Source organism: Taudactylus pleione, unplaced genomic scaffold (genome assembly GCF_031769625.1).
Source record: "Taudactylus pleione unplaced genomic scaffold, aTauple2 ptg000053l, whole genome shotgun sequence".
NCBI classification, from domain to species: Eukaryota; Metazoa; Chordata; class Amphibia; order Anura; family Myobatrachidae; genus Taudactylus; species Taudactylus pleione.
The window spans coordinates 33,688,171-33,708,901 of NW_028284455.1; the positions used below are offsets into that span (position 1 = coordinate 33,688,171).

Below are 20,731 nucleotides of genomic sequence, written 5' to 3' on the forward strand. Positions count from 1 at the left end.
GTGCAAGGTGCCAGTGAAAGCAGCATTTTCCTCAGGCTACCAATGTTAGGGGCTACCTGCTTTACAAAAGCTTAACAGGTGGCAGTCTTGGTTATAATGCTATAATGGCTTGAGTTGTTAATAGCTGTGTAAATAGACTTTAACGAGTATCCTCAATTATGTGTCTTTTATGGCTGGAAATACTAGTGACATTGAGAAATTAGTTACTATTTGCTTACTGCAAAAACAAATGAATAAATGTTTTAATATGGGAAAATGTTTGCCCTTTTGTACAATGGGCCTGATTCAGAGATGGATTCGCACAGCCACACAGAAGCGGCTGTATAAATCCATCCATCTCTGATGCAAATGCAGAAGGAGGTGACACCTCTTTGCTGCATTTGCGATCCTAGTACTGCGACCCGAGGTCGCAGGCTGATGTCACCATGGAAACCATTGGTCACGATGGTTATTCCTTTGGTAAGGCCCCGGGAGCATGTAAAAAGCCAGGAATCTGCGCCTGTCGATGCAGATCCTGGCCTTGTTGCTCCTGGAAAACAGGGTCGACACGCCCTCGTTTCTGGGAATGATGACAAGGCAAGCCCCCAATATGCACCTCCAAACAATGATTGACATGCGGCTTGGGGGGTCTGTGAGCGAGATCGCAGGACCCGTTCTGCACATGCGCAAATTGGGTCCTGTGCAGACGCAGACCCGGAATCATCAGAGATATTCAGTCCTTTGCCTGAGGGGTTTTGGTAGGGATTTCATAGACTCTCGGTTTTCTCGACACATCTCCTACCACCTCCCTCCTAAATAATGGTACAATTAGTAATCTAGGTTCTTATGACTAGATAGGTACTTGACAGGGATTTCCACGCCCTCCCTTATTTTTTAACTAGATGTTGGAGCCTGTGGTACGATTTTTGCAGTCTTGGCCAGTATTACAAGGTATCAGTGTGGGTTCTCGTTAGATCAATATGTGATTTGCCTGGGCTTGGCACTTGCCTATTAGGTGGGCATTGAAATCTATCCCTTGCTTGGCAGAACAGCTTCCAAAGAATTTTAATTCTTGGGTCTTTTCTCTTTCTGTACTTGTACAAAATGTGGTTTCCATAGAGCGCTCTTAATGTTTTTGGAATTGTCCAATCCTTAAACGGTTTTGGCTCAACATTGGGCGGTTCACTAATGTTTCCTTAGTTAAATATTTCCCTTTAGAACTGACTGAGCGATTTCTGGTAAAATCCCACGGCATATCAAGATCTCAGTAGTTGGTCGTAAATTACTTTTAGTGGTCTCTGTGCTGCTAGGAAAACTGTACTTCAGATGTGGATTCAACCAACCCTGCCATCCATGGCATTGTTTTGAGAGAAGTTATTTTACATCTTTCGCATGGATTGGGTGGAGGCCTCCTTCCAGAAAGAAAGTAACATTAAAAAACTATTTGCAATATGGGAGGGTTACATGGCCATCCTTTCAGACCCTGTAAAACAGCGCATTAGAAGTTTTCATGTGACTACTTGTTTGAAATATATATATATATATATATATATATATATATATATATATATATGAACCCCCTATTGCTAAAAATATACACACATTACGTCCGCCACAGGAAAAAAATATACACACTACGTCCGCCCAGAAACAGACAAATCTCAGGTGCACAACTACAAATTATTGATAATATATAAATGCAATAACATTTTGCAATCAATAGAGGTTTTTAGCATAATCATGGCCAAGGTTATGGGCCTACCCACCATATCCAGGTAACCTCTTTTTAGGGTAGGTCCCTAACATACTAGGTTTCAAATCCAGAGCGCAGGACCCCCCCAAACTGGCCCAGCTAAGTTGCCCCAGGGCACCGCCATAGTAAGTTGTGCACCTGAGATTTGTCTGTTTCTGTACCTGCAATTAGTCTCATCAGGTAGCACCTCCCATTATATATATATTCAGGTTGTGCAGTCCAGGAATTTTCCCTATATACAATACGTCCACCACAGGAAAAAAATATACACACTACATCCGTCACAGGAAAAAATAATACACTACGTGACCTCACCTCACAGAGCTGCAGGGAAAGTTTCAGGAGGACCTGCATAATGACTCATAGGACCAGTGATCCCGTCCCTCACTTGCCTTTAGCCCGTTGTAGCACTGGTATGCAGCAGCAGCAACCTCAGTGATTACTAGTCAGTGGCTGCACTGGCTGTGTTTGCAATGTGTGCATGGGTGGGACTAGGGCCGGCAAAAGAAATCTTGGGGCCTGACAAACTGATGTCTCTGGGGGCCCCCGCTATAAACTCCCCCTGCCAGCCCCCTCGACCTAAAATCTTCGAACCCCCACATTTAATGGCGTTATTCAATCACTTGCTACTTTTCATGCATGGTTATCCCGTTGATAATGAGTGTGAACCCATAGTGCCCACAGTTATGGAATTACCCCACGCGGTAAAACAAGTCCCAGAGGGACTTAAAGGGCCGTATTCAATTAGGCTGCGAAAAGCCGTTATCAGCAATACTTTATCGCCGATGACGTCATTTTCACAGTTCTCACTTATCCCCGTATTCAATTTTTACTACTTTCCGCCGGTGCGAAAAGTCAATGCTTCAGACCCAGCGAAAAAGTATCACCCATGAATAGGTGGCGAAAAGAAGTGCACAATTGGGGTTTTGGGGTACAAACTTCCAAAAACCACCCTGCACCCCTTGGACAGTCCTCCAAAGGTAATCTGTGTCAAAAAAAAAAAAATAAATTCCACAGGACACCCCAAAAATAGTACTTTTGTTTTGGGGGCGAAAAAAAAAAGGTGGGGGACAAACTTTAAAACTAGCGAAATAGACTCAGCAGGGTTTCCCAAGTATGCCCCAGGTGCTTTTGGATTGCAGGTGCTTGCGGCAGGTGGATTTTTCACATTAGCAACTTTAAAATATGCTAGCACCCATTTTCATGTACCCCAAATTCGATGGGACTAGTTATTTTTCCATAAAAGAGTTGCTAAATGCTATTCTTCACCACTTTCTCAAAGAAGCAAAAAAGCAGCTATTGAGACTGTTTAAAGACCCCAAATACCTTTACCAGGCCTATTCGGGGGTACCCATAGTGATTCCCCATATCAGAGCATCTTTTGGGGGGTGTCAGGCTGATTTCCCCAAAAATGACAGGACTTTTCGCTGATTTCGTTTTCGCCGGGTCCCGTTTTCGCCGATTTAGAATTGAATACGGGGATATGCGGGGACGAGTGCGATACTTTTTCATCCCTGAAGCCAGTGATGATGGCGAAAAGTCCGGCAACTGACTTTTCGCTCCAAATTGAATATGCCCCTAAGTGCAACTTCTAAAGCTTATCGCACAGTTTAGCTTATGGCAGAGCTGCACATGCAGCACGTCCCATGGCTAATTGTATGTGCCCCTCCATTTACATACAGTATCCCTTTGATCTGTATCACTGAATATTAGGAAGTAGCCTGCTCTGCCTAATAGATAACTGGCCTAGGCTCTATACAAAAGTCTGCACCCACATCTCACAAATTGATCAACTATTACACACACACACACACACATATATATATATATATATATATATAGTTTATACTGACTACAAATATACAGTATTCATATACACACACACATGTATATATATGTGTGTGTGTATAACATATATATATATATATATATACTTGCCTACTTTTGAAAAAGCATTTCAGGGAGATTGTGAAAGCAGCACCTATGAGCGCGGTGGTACAGTGGGCGTGTACTGCTACATCTGAGAGGCGTGTCATAAAATTGATTTACATCCAAATGTATATGAGCCCCAAAGCAGTTACTAAGATCTATTTGGTGATGAAAACACACTGATACTTTTCAGATAATGCATGTAACTATAGGGGATCATTGTGTCTTATAACCAATGCAGGGAAATTATACTAATGATCCCATTTTAATGTATATATCTCTGGTTTTTTTTTGTATATAACAGCTTCATAATGAGGGTAATGTGCAATCAGGGAGATTGCTGGACTCTTCAGGGATACAGGGAGATTGCTGCTATTTCAGGGAGTCTCCCTCACAATCAGGGAGAGTTGGCACGTATGGGTGTGTGTGAATGTATGAATGTATGTGTATGTATATATATATATATATATATATATATATATGCATATACACACTATGAGTGTGTATATATAAAGTGAAAATCCACTTACAGTATCTCAGAACTCCCTGTCGGTGATGATGCTGGCAGCCAGTCAGTGAGTACAGTGAGTAGAACTCAGTGCTGCTGCGGCTGCCTCTAGGCTGGGGAAGGTGGCTGCAGTCATTGGAGCAGACAGCACAGTGGTTCTGCTACTGCAGCTTTCAGCTTCCGCTCGCATCTTGTCTTGCCTCCTCCTACTGCTCTTCCTATGAGGCCGCGGTGGCAGGGAGGGAGGTAGGGACAGAAAGTCCAGTGCGGGCGGAACATCACACTTAGACACCGTGGCGGCAGCCGCGTCATTCATTACTACATCGCGCATGCGCAGAACAGTGCACTCCAGATGATGGGGGTAGCCGGGGAAGGAGTCACCGAGGCGATTAACCTGGTGGCTTCCTTGTTTGATAAAAAGTGCATGTAGCTGCCACGGCTCCTCAGGGCCCCTCTGTACCTCTGGGCCCAGGATGGGAGTCGCCGGGCCTGGGTGGGACAGGGTACGCAGCGTGACCTATGACATCACGCGACCCCCTTTAGTCACATGCACAACACAGCATTGTCCCCTGGTCCTGGAGCCGGCACCTATCGGGCTGCTTCCGCCTGCCGGAGTTTTCAGCTAGCCAGCACATTGCTCTATGAACCACCTGACACTTTCAGCGGAGCGCTTGATCCCCAAGTAATAGCCTCCGTCCAACCCTGGCAACGGGCCCCCTAGGAGCTGGCGGGCCCTAGGCGGGTGCCTTTATTGCCTAGTGGAAAATCCGGCCCTGCCTAGGAGCCGGCGGGCCCTAGGCGGGTGCCTTTATTGCCTAGTGGAAAATCCGGCCCTGCCTAGGAGCCGGCGGGCCCTAGGTGGGTGCCTTTATTGCCTAGTGGAAAATCCGGCTCTGCAGGACTGTCACATTCTGTGCCAGCATTCTAGTGGGCTGTGGCTTCCTCCACATGACTCGGAGGCTAGTGCAGTCAGTCTTAGAGTAGACTCTCAGACAGTCACATAGCGTGATTGCGTCTTGACAAAGAGGCTCCGCCTCCTGGTCACTATCTTTGAGACGTGACGTCATGATCCCACATTGCCCTTTCATGCCTCTGGGATGTGGAACAGTGTCAAGCCTCCTCCTCTGAACAGTGACACATCTAACTGCATTTCATCTGTGTTATTTATACAGCTGTCTTTATATCTATATTTCTATCATTTTCATATAACATTTAAGTTAAAATAAGCATAAATCGCATCCTAACTGAACTGCATTTTACCTCTCTCTCTCTCTCTCTCTCTCTCTCTCTCTCTCTCTCTCTCTCTCATTTTCAGATAACATTTAGGTATTTATAAACATACCTTACATTCTGAGATGTCATATCAACAGATGGCAGTACTCTAGAAAGCAGTGACCTTTCTATCAAAGTAATGCTGCCCATAACACCTACACGACCAGCATAAGATCAGATTCATCATACGATTTCCCTACGACTCCCCGTAGCTCCCTGGCAGTCCCGGCAGTGTGTTTGTTGTTTTTCTTAGCACAGGATATGTCGTATGATCGATCCTGTGTCTCACAAGTTCATAAGGGAAACAGTCATTGAAATGACTTGAATTGCTGCACGCTGGATCGTATGAACAAAATAAACGGCACGATCTGCACACGATACGATGGACAAGATGTGCTGCACATCTGATCATAAGATCCGATTATAGGAGCTGCGGGAGCGCGCATCGGATCGTATCTTACTAAAATAATACACGATTTTCACAAGATCCATCTTATGACTCATCGAAAATCGGCAATCGGCCGGAATCGTGCAGGTGTATGGCCAGCTGTAAAAAGGCTATTATGATTTAAGAAAGTCACATGATCAGCATACTTGACAAAATAACATCCTCTATCTATCTATCTATCTATCTATCTATCTATCTATCTATCTATCTATCTATCTATCTATTATCTTGGTTAAAATAAACTTATATTGCACAGTCAGAAGACATAGTAACAGATACAGTTGATAACTGACAGTTCTATAGCAAGTCACACAATCAGTTTATGGAGGTTATAAATCACATCCTACATGCTACCTGCATTTCACCTGCTGTCTGTCATTTTCATATACATTTAAGTTTGAAATAAGCATACCTTACACTGTGAGATGTCATATCAGCAGATACAGGGCCTGATTCACTACGGATTGCTATTCTGCGTGACATGTAAAAGTTTGCATCCACAGTTCGATCGCAGCCTGACATAAGGACACCCACTTCCCCTTACTTACATCTGTATACTTGACCAACACAGAGAAACAATCTGTAACATCGTACAGTTGATGAAGCCCACACCTTACTCAGGAATTGCTTACTTCAGCGTATGCTATGAGGCCTCGGGGGGCATTTGGTATCGCAGTGGATAATTTATGCACGCCCCTGCAGCGGCGTTGAAACGCACTGGTACACCTGCGTTTGACCGACCCGCCCCCCCCCCCCCGTCACCACCCACAAATTACACTTCCTGTCAATCACTCTGCTCCGGGTCTGCGTAGCCCAGGGGTGGGGTACCTTTTTTCTGCTGAGGGCCATTTTGATATATATAACATTATTTGCGGGCTTGGTGCAGGCCATGCCTCCTCCATGTGACATCACACAGGGGCGGGGTCACAATCGCCGGTGATTACAGCAATGCCTGGATGCTACGGGGAGCTATAAGGGCAGCAGTGTGACCATCTGAAGCGTCCTAAGGATGCTCCAGTCAGCACTGTTGCATAGATTCTGGCTGCAGGGTACCATTCTAGGCACAGTGCTAGCCAGAGGAGGCTAGCAGAAAAACAGCTCAGAGGGCCAGACCAAATGATTCCGGGGGCCTGAGGTTCCCCATCCCTGGCATAGCCTCTGCGATCACAATGGCTAGTTCGCGCACTGCGATGCGTATGGATGCACAGAACACAACAATCGACCGATTGCATGCGTATAACATACTTGTCTACTCTACCGGGACTGTGGGGATCCTCCCGAAAATCGGGTGCCGCTCCCGACACCCCGCAAGACTAGGCAAGTCCCCCGGAATGGCTACTGGCACCCCGCAAACCCCCGCGCCAGCCGCAAAAGTGGGCAGTCCGGGATGCATGATGCGATTCGTGTTGATTCGCGTCACAGCCCCGCCCCCTGCCTTATAATGCCAGTAATATTGGCATTATAAAGTGGGGGCGGGGCCACTATGACGGGATTATGTCAGCACGCCTCCGCTCCGCCAACTTGAACCGCCCCCACCCTCCCTGCTGGACGGACTGCCAGCCCCCTCCCTGATCCCCCTGCAGAAATGTCGGCAAGTATGGCGTATAAGAAACTGCGTTCCTTGCTGAATCAGACCCACAGTTCATAACTGACAATTACTACAAAGCAGTGACCTTTCTACCAAAGCTGTGAAATCACAAAGGTTGTTTATGATCTAAGCAAGTCACATGATCATACTATTCCTAACTGCATCTCCTCACTGCTATCTATCCATCCATCAAATTAATTGGTTTGTCGGTAATAAAAGGCAAAATCCAAATACAGAGCTAAAGTGGTGTCTATAACCTACATAATATTGGAGCAGTTTGAGTGCTTATGTGACAGGTGCAGGAAAAATAAACATTTGGGGCTACATTTGCTAGGCTGTGGTTCTTCTGAACTGCCAATTTTCAGCTGTTTGTCCACAGCATTTAAGACAGAAATAATATTAAATGCAAAACCATTGCTTTTAATATTATTTCTGTTTTGCATCCCATGGCCAAAACCTGTGAGAATCTGAGGCTTTGACAACGCACTGCTTAGTAAATGTACCCCTTGGTTCCTTCAGTTGTTTTCTTGCTATAAACTAAGGGCCTGGTTCAGCAAGGAATGCACGGATGCAATCCGCTGATGTTCACGGTATGCACATGCGTCTGGGTCGCCGTGCGTGAACCGCTCACTGCGTCCGCAAAGGCGAGCTCAGTGAATACTCGGACCCAGGGAAAAGTGTTAGACAGGAAATGCCGTTTGTGGGTGGTTACGGGGAGCGGTCAGCCGAACGCAGACGTGCCAGTGCGTTCACACCCCGTTACAGAGGCGTGCATAAATTAGCCACTGAGATGCCAGACACAGCCTGGCATCCCTCTGCGTGCAGGAAGTCTCTCAACTCCTGTGGCAGGGTCAGGTCTACCTTTAGTCTGCGTGCGGATCCGATGTTCCTGATGTTTTCTCAGCCTTGCGCATCAGTACGGACGTTAGCGGAGGGTAAAGGAAGCGACATTATGTAGTGCTGGGCGTCTTTGTACTGCGTTTGCCGTGCGTATGCAATCATTCGCATATTCCCGCAGCTGCTGGGTGCATGCGTCTGCATTCGTGGGTTCCTTGCTGAATCAGGCCCTAAGTCTGCAGTGCGCAGGAAGCCTACTTGTGCGACACCTTAGACAAAACCCATTTACTTCAACTTGAAAGCGTTTCATAGATTAACTTTTTTTTTTTTTTCAAAAAAACCCTCTCATGTGACACTAGTGTAAACTGCTGTTATCAAATTATACTATTACTACTAATTATTATCAGCTCAGGATGAACATGTTGTGGCAGACGTTCTTAGTAGTCACTGCTAGGGCTTGTCCAGTCAAGCACTTTCAGATTTTTTTTTCACGCCTCATTCCAGATTGTGACGTGAAATAATGTGCTGGATATAATTAGAGCAAAATGTCATTATACAGCACATACACATACTTTCTTTTTACTATGTAATTATCTCCAAACAAGATGAGTTATTTCAATTTGATTTATACTGCGGTGATGTCTTCCTGACAAACTTTTTTTTTTATACTTTGTATCAGCTTGTTATACATTCATATAGTTATATATTTATATTAGAGATGTGCGGTTCGGTTCTCCAGAAATTCTAATCCACCCGAATTTCGTGAATCCAGGTAAATCCGAGTCGCGGTTCTGATCTTCTATATTAAAGAATACCTCCTTGTATTGTTAACTGGCATAAAGCATTACATATCCTTGATGGCACTAGAGCAGAGGTTCTCAAACTATGTCCTCAGGACCCCACACAGTTCACATTTCCAGGTAACCTAACAGGTGCACCAGTGCATTCATTACTCACGGACACATTTTAAAATTTCCACAGGTGGAGCTAATTATTTCTCTTGCGATTCTGTGAGGAGACCTGGAAAACATGCACTGTTTGGGGCCCTGAGGACCGATTTTGAGAACCTGTGCACTAGGGGAACAGATTTACTACTTCAATGTACCGATAAATGCAGTTGCAAGCACAGACAAATTGCAGAAAGAAGGTGTACAATAATCATTCTGATTCCACCAGGCTTATCTGTATTAACAAAAAAATATGTTAATCAAAAGACATGCTCTGAGTCTCAGCTCAACTGTAATCAGGCACATCAATCCAGAGGACATATCCTTCAGCATGTATAGTTTATGGTATAACATAGAAGATGGAAAATATACATATGTGTGTGCAAGGCTTCTATTTTTCACCATTTGTCAAAGACCGTGAATGGTCAATGAGAGGGCCTCTTAGTTGACATAAATAAGTATCAAGTAGCTCTTCATCTACTTTTAACCCTGGTGTATCTTATGAGAGGTAGGGTAAGCTGGTTAATTAATAATAATTTAATCTTTGGTAGTAATGATAATTAGCTCTTAGGTACAGTACAATGTATAAAAACCTCAGTTTAAAAAATATATATGGTAATTATAAATATTTTGTACCTAACTCGGATAATTAATGTGTTATGCTCTGATATTGTCAAATATGCTGTACACCAATATACAAAACCATTTTAAATTGGTATAGTTTCAGCTATTATACAGGTATAGAAAAAGAGGAAAACTGCTCCCTCCATATGTGTCTGACACCTACTTTTGACCATATGTCACTTGGACAGTGGACGGCCATTGGGAGAGTCGGAAGCACACATCCCGGTGCATAGTGTGCTTCTGCTTTCTGTTTGTAAACACAAATGTTTATCAGCTGCCAATTGCTGTAACCAATGAGTGGGCACAGAAGGAAGTAGCCAGGTAAGTGATACCTGTATAGGTGTACTTGCTAATATGAAGACTCGGGGCGCTAGATGAGGCTCCTGTATCATCATTATTACAGGTGTATTACAGGTGTCCCATGATCCATCCAGGCCTGGTATAAAAATATTTTTGTTAATACAGATGTATTAAAAAAAAATGTTGTACACCTTCTTTGTTTAATTTGGCTGTGCTTGGAACTGCATTTATCATTGCATTGAGCTGGTACTCTAGTGTCATCAAGGATACTTAATGTTTTATACCAGGTAAGAATACAGAGAAAGATTCTTTAATGTTGTTACATTATTATAATGGTTATATACTCCTTATTCCTTGCAGCAACAGGTACAATTTTCAGTTTATGTATATTTTTTTGTTATGTTTTATGAAATTCTATTTAATTATTAAAAGTATGTTTTACATTTATAATATAGGAATTTATAATATAAGAGTGCCCCAGGAAAAAGTTTTCTTTTCCTCCATTCCAAGTCCATACATCATTACTCTAGGGAGCACTACCAGTGTCTATGATAATCTCTTGCATTTGGTATTGTACTTCCATGGCCCAAACTTTTGAGAATGACACAAGTATTGGTTTTCACAAAGTTTGCTACTTCAGTGTTTTTAGACCTTTTTGTCAGATGTTACTATGGTATACTGAAGTAAAATTACAAGCATTTCATAAGTGTCAAAGGCTTTTATTGACAATGACATTAAGTTTATGCAAAGAGTTAATATTTGCAGTGTTGACTTCTTTTTCAAGACCTCTGCAATTCGCCCTGGCAGGCATGATACAGGACGAAGACTTTTGGAGGATGGCCTGGTGTCAAGAAGGGCAGCAAGGAAGCCACTTCTTTCCAGGAAAAACATCAGGGACAGACCGATATTCTGCAAAAGGTACAAGGATTGGACTTCTGAGAACTGGGGTAAAGTTATTTTCTCTGATGAATCCCCTTTCAGATTGTTTGGGACATCTGGAAATACGCTTGTCCGGAGATGGAAAGGTGAGCGCTACAATCAGTCCTGTGTCATGCCAACAGTAAAGCATCCTGAGACCATTCATGTGTGGGGTTGCTGCTCAGCTAAGGGAGTGGGCTCGCTCACAATTTTGACTAAGAACACAGCCATGAATAAATAATGGTACCAAAACATTCCCCAAGAGCAACTTTTCCCAACCATCCAAGAACACTTTGGTGAAGAGCAATGCCTTTTCCAGCATGATGGAGCACCTTGCCATAAGGAAAAAGTGATAACTTAAGTGGCTCGGGGAACAAAATATCGAAATTTTGGGTCCATGGCCAGGAAACTCCCCAGACCTTAATCCAATTGAGAACTTGTGGTCAATCCTCAAGAGGCAGGTGGAGAAACAAAAACCCACAAATTCTGACAAACTCCAAGCATTGATTAGGCAAAAATGGACGGCCATCAGTCAATATGTGGCCCAGAAGATGATTGACAGGGCGAATTGCAGAGGTCTTGAAAAAGAAGGGTCAACACTGCAAATATTGACTCTTAGCATTAACTTCATGTAATTGTCAATAAAATCCTTTGAAACTTATGAAATGCTTGTAATTTTACTTCAGTATCTGACAAAAAGGTCTAAAAACACAACTTTGTGAAAACCAATACTTGTGTCATTCTCTCAACTTTTGGCTACGGCTGTACATATAAACACAATAATTTTTCCTTTAAGCGATACCGATGTAGGGCCGTATTCAATTAGATGCAAAAAGCCGTGATCCGTGAAAAAGTATCGCCAATTGCGACTTTTCGCCTGTCGGAAACATCTCCGTATTCAATTCCACATACTTTTCGCGTACGCAGAAAGTCAATGCAATTTAATAGGCGAAAAAGATTCGCCTCTGAATAGCAGGAGAAAAGAAGTGCTACATTTCACTTTAGAGACATTAAAAGATGCTTGCACCCATTTTCAGGTACCCCAAATTTGCCAGGACTACTTATTTTCTCAAAAATTAAAACTGCTTTGTGCCATTCTTCACCGTTTGTGCAAAGACGCTAATTAGAGGCAATTGTACCAACTTAAGTACCCCAAACAGTTTTATTAGGACTAATCGGGCACTGCTACATTGATCCCCAATATTTCTGCATATTTTGGGGGGTTCAGGCTGATTTCCCCTATTCTGACACCACTTTCTGCCTAATCTGACTTCGCGTGTCGCTGTTTTTGCTTTTTTTTAAATTGAATAGCGGGGACGCACATGATAAGTTTCCACGGCCAAAAGTCCTGATGTAGGCGAAAAGTCCGGCAGGCAGAACTTTATCACGGGTGCGAAACTGATTGAATACTGCCCATTTTTCTCTGCAATTTCTGCTGCCAGATAGTATCTAATACCTTTTTAAAAGTAGCATTGTGAGTGTCTTTATATTTCTGATATAAAATGACGACCATACAAACGTATAATAAGGCATAATGTATATTGTACTGTAACTTCTAGGAATATTAAAAGCTCTAACAGGTTCTGAAACCACATGGCTGGCCAGGTGCTTTTATACAGATCACAGAAATACAAAGTGCCTTCTTTGTTTATATACACATTTTTCTGATGACATCAGAAATCAGCATTTTTTTTTTTAATCAAAACTATTTTTATTGAAAAAAGAGGTCATACATATTCAGAGGCATTAGACATACAGTAGTGTTCTCCATACGTACCTACTCTCCCGAAATGGGCGGGAGCCTCCCCAAAATCGGGTTACGCTCCCGACCACCCAGAAGACTAGGCAAGTCTCTCGGAACCGGACGCAGCCAGCCCGCACCCCCCCCCCCCCTTGCCATCCACTTAGTATTCCAAAGGTGGCAGTCCGGGGGATCAGATGACGCGATTCGCGCTGAATCGCACCATCAAAGCCCAAGGTGGCAGTCCGGGGGATCAGATGACGCGATTCGCGCTGAATCGCGTCATCGAAGAACTGCCCCCTGCTGAACAGTGCCTGTATTACTGACTCTGCACAGCGGGTGGGCGGGGCCATGATGATGCAATTGAGCCACCACGCCCCCCCACTCCGCCCATCTGCTGTGTTCAGAGAGCCGACCTGGCTGTCCCCTCCCGGAAAGGACAGCCTAAAAGTAGGCAAGTATGGTGTTCTCCCCCAAAAAATTTTCCAGCCGGGTGACATCAAGAAGTAGGTGGGTAGGGCCTTCGCAATAATAAAATGTTTTAAACCCTGACCTTATAATGATTTAAACTTGAAATAACATTTTATATATTAATTATCCTCTTCTTCTTAGAGGCCCAGTCGTTTCCACTTTTTCATAATCAAAGTCTGTAGGATCTGGTACCTTTAGTGAAATCAGCATTAGGTTATTTAGTGCTAGCACCACTGAATTTATTTTTTATACAGCTCCCAGATACAGTTCCCCCACTTGTAGGTTTCTCAGATACTGTCCCCACTTGCTGGCACCACAGAAATTTTTTTGTTCCAACACCTGATCTACTGTTAAGACTGTATTGGTTGGCTGAATGGCTTTAATTACATAGCCAGGTTTTACATGGTAGGGATGCAGACATAAAAGTACATGAGAAGAGGCCAAACTCCCCCGGGCACGTGCATCAACTGAGCTTACCTTCTGGTGTGGGACCTTTCTACTGTGCATCTCTTTTGTGTCAGCAGGGAGGACTTCCAACTCTGGGTCCTCCTGCCTGGAGGCTCCCCTGGGATTCATGCACCCCCTGTCTGTTGTTCAGCCGCCTGACCCTCCCCTGGCACTGACAGCGCCGGGAAGACTCGTCTAACCTGAGCCAGCCAGACGGCAGCGCAAGAGATACACAGTTCCAAGGGGAGGGACACATGAGGCTTTACTTCAATCAGAGGAGTTAGTGTCTGGGGTGAGCAAGGGACTGTTAGTTACAGTTCCTGGTGCCACTCGGTGGCATAGCATGTTGGTGACTGGTATGCGGCGCCCTGCTCAGTGTAGCACTGTAAACAGCTGCTTACCCGGTGTAATGGTAGGGCCAGCCCTGACGTCTGCACAGCTTGGCGTCACATCGAGCATCTGTGTCTGTGGCAACAAGGACACATTGAGGGTGACCGTGTAACGGGACGCAGTGTATTGGGGCGGGGGGAAGTGCAGAGTGGTAGCTGTTTCTTGCCGGGTGGTACGCCCGCAAAAAACACCCTAGGGAGAACACTGTACAGTATTGAGCACTGTGATGAAGAGCCATACAATACATTACATGGGACAGGAACCAACCTTCTACTGTGACATGATAAAGATGATAGGGCATGGGTAGCGATTAAACCCAAATGAGCAGAGTGCTTGGAGTATTCTTTAAATTCCAACCATGGAACCATGGAAATCAGGTGGCAGTAAAATCAGTAGGTTTAACCTTTGAGAAGGAGATAATATCATCCATATCCATGTAATCATCAATCTTCCTGAGGGAGTAGATGTTGATTTCCATTGTGCCGGTATAACAGCCTTAGCCACGTGATATTTTAAAAGCCAGAATCCTGTGTTCTTAGGATAGGAACTAAACCCCATCCCCTTGGAATTGCTTAAGAACATTTGAAGACGTCAGACTAAAAAGGGGAGAGGGATGGGCAATCCCACCAAATATGGAAAACACTTCCGGGGGCTGCTTTACATCTCCAGCATTCCTTCGTAACCCCTGGGTACATTTTGTATACCAATGGGAGATTACTTTGTATAGAGTCTCAGTGCATATCGAGCTAGCGTAGTTATTTTGGAAAATGTTTTCCCAGTCAAAATCATAACTCCTACTGTGAAGTTCTCTTTCCCACGCCAGTGTAAAGGTAGGGGGTGAACGGAAAAGATTTTCAATAATTAAGAGTATACAGTGTGGAGATGGTATGAGAAGGTGACTGAGGAGAAACCTACAGATTCAAAAAGGGTTGGGTACCTGGAGAGGTCGGTGATCTTAAGGGAGGTGGAAATTAAATGTCGGATTTGGAGGTATTTCCAGAACTTTGACTGGGGCAGGTCCCAGGATAATTGTATCATCGTAAAGAAGTGCACCCCAGATGGACACATCAGCTGGCCCACACGAAAATATTCCTGCAGGGCAAAGTTTAAAAGAAGCAACATGGAGGCCAGGGGTGAAATCAGGGTTACATAGAAAAGATGTGAGGGGGTAAATTGTAGAGGAGATGTGAGGAAGCAATCTTAACTTCTTCCAACAGCGTAGAGTGGGAGAGATAGTGGGGTGATCTACCCTAGGAGGTTTAGGTAGTCACTGGATTATTTCTATGGAATGAGCAAAGCAGCTTTCCTACAAAGCAACCCATTGTTTGGAGTATTTCGCCCAGGTCGGGTGCCCTCAAGGATATGATTTAACAATATAGCATGATAGTAACTAGTTATGTGAGGGAGTTGTAATTCGCCATTATCATTGCGATGGAGTAAAATATCATGTTTAAAATGAGATGGCGAACGACCTCAAACAAAATGAAGGTTGAGGCGCTAAATTGCCAGAAATCATGCTGGTGGAATATGGATTGGAAGGGTTTGCATTAGATACAAAATTTTAGGTTAGGAATTAATTTTGACCACATTAATTCAGCCAAACCAAGAGAAGCGTTTGGTACGCCACTTGTTATAGTCAGTATGAATGGTCTGCAATAAATTTGTACATTCAGTGGTCATTATTAAAATGTTATTAGTTTTCTATTTTTTTTTTTCATATTTCACATATCACTGCTATATATACTGTAGCTAAATATCCTGTTATTTATAGTGCAGACAGCCATGGCTAATTGTATTGTCTTGTTTTTATTACAGATACTGGGATGCCTTTAAAGGTGAAAGTTCCTCTGATCGTTTCTATTGTGTTTCTCTTAATCAGTGTATCTGTTATCATTGCAATTGCGTATGTCCAGATTCACCATGAGCGAGCCCTCTCTCCTGGCCTGAAGGTAAGTAATGTAAACCACGATCTTTTAATCCATATAATAGTATCTTATTCAGGCTGGTCCCAAATCAGTTCCTTGCAATCACTTTACTTTTATCTTCAAATTAATACAATATCTTATTGTCAAATTTAAAAAAAAGTATAATAATTAGGAAATGCATTAAGAGACATTACAACCGTGTCAGTATTATGCCGTCTGCATATGTACTGTAGACCTAATGACTGTCAACTTAAGGTATGCATCCTGTGTAACCTGCATGTATAGCTCCTGTTCAAAGACTTAACTAGGGGTGTGCGACATGTGCCGTCACACAGGGTGAAGGGCCCTGTGGGTGATGCCATTGCTGCCCCCAAGCCCTTGTTGCTGGCTAGCAGGCTGCCTGGAACGGCACCCTGCAGCCAGTATTCCTACTGCAGTGCTGCCCGGTGCCCAGGGCCGCCCGAAGCGTCTGTGCAGCCATTCAGAGCATGTTCAGACAGTTAAGGCCCCTACACACTAGACAATTTGTTAACAATTTGGCTGCATCGGAACGTCAAATCGTTCAGTGTGTATACACTACATCGTGCGGTGCGTGCTCCAGTGCGGTCGTCGGCCGCATTGCCTAATCTTTTGTACACGCAGTCCAATCATGTGATGTGGCTGACAATCCAATGCAGCACTATGTGGCGGGGGTCGGCATATTGGGCAGTCAGGCATCGGATCGCTCAGAGTGTCTACAGACCTCCCGATATGTCGGTCCATCGGCAGAGGGGTTGTGTGTTGCATCACTGGGTACACAAGTCGTTTAGTATGTAACCAACGTTAGTCAGGACATTGTACAGGGGGAGGAAACATTTTAGCCCTTTTCATCCCCTTAGGAGACAAATTTAGAAAAATCCCTTCTTTGTGGGTACCTACGTCATGGTAGGAATATACTCCCCAATTTTCATATTTCTAGGTCCAGGAGTCAGTCAGTCAGGACATTTGATTTTTGTATATATATATATATATATATATTGCTATTGAGAGCTTCACAGCTGCGATACTACTTTTAGCGAATGCCCATTTCTATAAGTTAATTTGCTATATTTAGGAACCATTTCCCATCATGTGACCTGTAACTTCCATTTATACTGGTTTTACATTATAATTTGCCCATAGACTAATCTGATCACTTTCCCAGAAACTCATAAAGGAATTTCTCTAAAACCAATTTATCTGCACTGGGCATATTACGCGGTTGTTCCAACACTGAGCAACAAATGTGAGCAGTTGAACTAAATGAAAAGCTAATGTGTGTGTGTGTGTGTGCCTCTGGAATAACAATGTCATTGTGAACTATACATACTAAGTGCTCTGTTCCACTATGTCATTTGTCATTATGGCATCTGTCACTGTAATTAATGTGAAGCTGTTTAATATTCTTTTACATCTGTTCAGTATGGGATAGTGTTGGATGCAGGATCCTCAAGAACCACAGTATACGTGTACCAGTGGCCTGCCGAAAAAGAAAACAACACTGGGGTAGTGAGTCAGACCTACAAGTGCAATGTAAATGGTAAGAATGCAATTATTGCTCCCTATGGTGTGTCCATCTTGTGATTGCACAACGCAGGAACATATATACATTACATCTACTACAAACCTTAGTCTACATCACTTTTAACTAGAAACATGTTGATGTTTTGACTTTTATTTAATATGGTTAACGATAACACACTATATTGTGAGCAGAAATCTGCATTGTCGTAAATTAATTTTGACAAAGTGAATTAGCAAATATTTACACTTACTGTGACTTAGGTCTCTACTTTCTGTACAGTACTTCCCTTCGTCCCTGGAGGCAGCATAATAAGATAAATCTGATCTGCAGTTGGCAAATGGCACTGCCCCAAATATTGTACAGTCTATCAGCTGACACCTCCACGTTTTGTCATTGTATTTTGTCTTATTTACTACACTGAAACTATTAAATTTAGACCTCAGGCAACTAATCGGTTGTTAAAAACTGTAAATGAATTGTCATTTTTATGCATTGTTTTTACATAACTCAGAATGCTTTTGGAAACAATATGTACCTATTAGCACAGAAAGCATCATAAGGTGCATTGGTTTTATTTTTATGAGGAAGCACATGGATCTGCAGGCTAAGGGGTAGATTTACTATGCTGTGGTTTGTCAAAGCCGCCGATCATTGGTGTCTTTAAGCAATGGATTTAAAATGGCAACAGAAATAAGTGCTAATCCTAACTTGACAAACCACCCGTTAGTATAAGATGACTTACCACGGTGAAAATGTTTGCAGAGTCTGATGGAAGGAGTTGGGGGTATTCTCTTTTAGGTTGAAATAAGTCACGTGTTTGTTTTGCTGAAGTGAAATATACAATTTAAATTTGAGCAATGTGATTATTTAAATTAACCGGTGGAGATGGTGCATTATGGGACATTTTTATCAACACTGCATACTAAAAGCGGCTTTCTCTCACCACTTATGGCAGTAATGGAATTTTGGGTTTTTTCTGCCCAACTTAACATTAAAAAGATGTACTAAGCTCTAAAAAGTGATACATTGGAGAGTGATAAACCACCAGCCAGTCAGCTGCTAACTGTCATTTTTCAAACACAGCCTGTGGCATGACAGTTGGAGCTGAGTGGCTGGCAGTTTATCCCTCTCCACTTTAGCACTTTTCAGAGCTTCATACATCTACTCCCTGGAGATACAGTGCACCCGGAAAGTATTCACAGTACTTAATTTTTTCAACATTTTGTTATGTTACAGCCTTATTCCAAAATGGAATAAATGAATTTTTGTCCTCAAAATTCTACACACAATACCCCATAATGAAAACGTGTAAAAAGTTTTTTTTGAGATTTTTGCAAATTTAATTAAAAAAACCCAAAAAAGCTAAAGCTGCCCACACACATTGCGATATTTTACCCTATCTGGCCAATTCCGACACATTGGAATGACAGATCGTGTAAAATATGGCCAAATCCTGAGTAAATCGTGAGTCCCCACTCATGATCACGATGCGATGCGCGTCCCCGCTGGTCGCACATCGCATCATCAGATCTGCCGTGCAGTAGGGCAGATCTGACAATCTAGGACACGATGCACTGTATAAAGTCTGGATGCAGGAGAGATCGTATGAAGATTGGACACCAATCGTGTGCAGGTTGTGTGCAGAGCTGCCAGGGAGAGTTTCAAGGGAAATCGTACACATCGGCTGATTGTGAGCACATCGCTATGTCTGTGGGCACCTTAACAAATCACATGTACATGTATGTATTCACAGCCTTTGCCATGAAGCTCAAAATTGAGCTCAGATGCATCCCGTTTCCACTGATCATCCTTGAGCTTAATTGGAGTCTACCTGTGGTAAATTTAGTTGTTTGGACATGATTTTGAAGGCATACACCTGTCTATATAAGATCCCACACTTGACAGTGCATCTCAGAGCACAAACCAAGCATGAAGTCCGAGGAATTGTCTGTAGACCTCCGAGACAGAATTGTCTCGAGGCACAAATCTGGGGAAGGGTACAGAAAAATACCTGCTGCTTTGAAGGTCCCAATGAGCACAGTGGCCTCCATCATCCATAAGTGGAAGAAGTTCGGAACAACCAGGACTCTTCCTAGAGTTGGCCGGCCATCTAAACTGAGCGATCATGGGAGAAGGGTCCTAGTCAGGGAGGTGAACAAGAACCCGATGGTCACTCTGTCAGAGCTACAACATTCCTCTGTGGAGAGAGGAGAACCTTCCACAGGACAACCATCTCTGCAGCAATCCACCAATCAGGCCTGTATGGTAGAGTGGCCAGACAGAAGCCACTCCTTAGTATAAAGCACATGGCAGCCCGCCTGGAGTTTGCCAAAATGCACCTGAAGGACTCTCAGACAATGAGAAACAAAATTCTCTGGTCCGATGAGACAAAGATTAAACTCTTTGCCGTCAATGCCAGCGTTATGTTTGGAGGAAACCAGGCACCGCTCATCACCAGGCCAATACCATCCATACAGTGAAGCATGGTGGTGGTAGCATCATGCTGTGTGGATGTTTTTCAGCATCAGGAACTGGGAGACTAGTCATTATAGCGGGAAAAGATGAATGCAGCAATGTACAGAGACATCCTGGATGAAAACCTGCTCCAGAGTGCTCTTGACCTCAGACTGGGGCGATGGTTCATCTTTCAGCAGGACAACGACCCTAAGCACACAGCCAAGATATCAAAGGAGTGGCTTCAGGACAACTCTGTGAATTTCCTGGAGTGGCCCAGCCAGAGTCCAGGCTTAAATCTGATTGAACATCTCTGGAGAGATCTGAAAATGGCTGTGCACTGACGTTTCTCATCCAACCTGATGGAGCTTGAGAGGTGCTGTAAAGAGGAATGGGCGAAACTGCCCAAAGATAGGTGTGCCAAGCTTGTGGCATCATATTCAAAAAGACTTGAAGCTGTAATTGCTGCTAAAGGCGCATCAACAAAGTATTGAGCAAAGGCTGTGAATACTTATGTATATGTGATTTCTTAGCTTTTTTTTTTTTTATTAAATTTGCAAAAGTCTCAAAAAAACTTCTTACATGTTGTCATTATGGGGTATTGTGTGTAGAATTTTGAGGACAAAAATGAATTTATTCCATTTTGGAATAAGGCTG

General features: G+C 43.4%; 1 protein-coding gene across 2 annotated transcripts in view; it reads left to right on the forward strand.

Annotated features, from left to right (window-relative positions):
- The window catches only part of ENTPD3 (ectonucleoside triphosphate diphosphohydrolase 3), a 103,303-nt gene that overhangs the window by 51,989 nt on the left and 30,583 nt on the right, over positions 1-20,731 (forward strand). For both annotated transcript variants that reach the window (XM_088462783.1, XM_088462782.1), the window contains 2 exons: positions 15,968-16,101; positions 17,518-17,635. In XM_088462783.1, coding sequence (XP_088318909.1) covers positions 15,976-16,101; positions 17,518-17,635 — 244 coding nt within the window. In that variant the 5' untranslated portion in view covers positions 15,968-15,975. The remainder of the gene's footprint in view (positions 1-15,967; positions 16,102-17,517; positions 17,636-20,731) is intronic.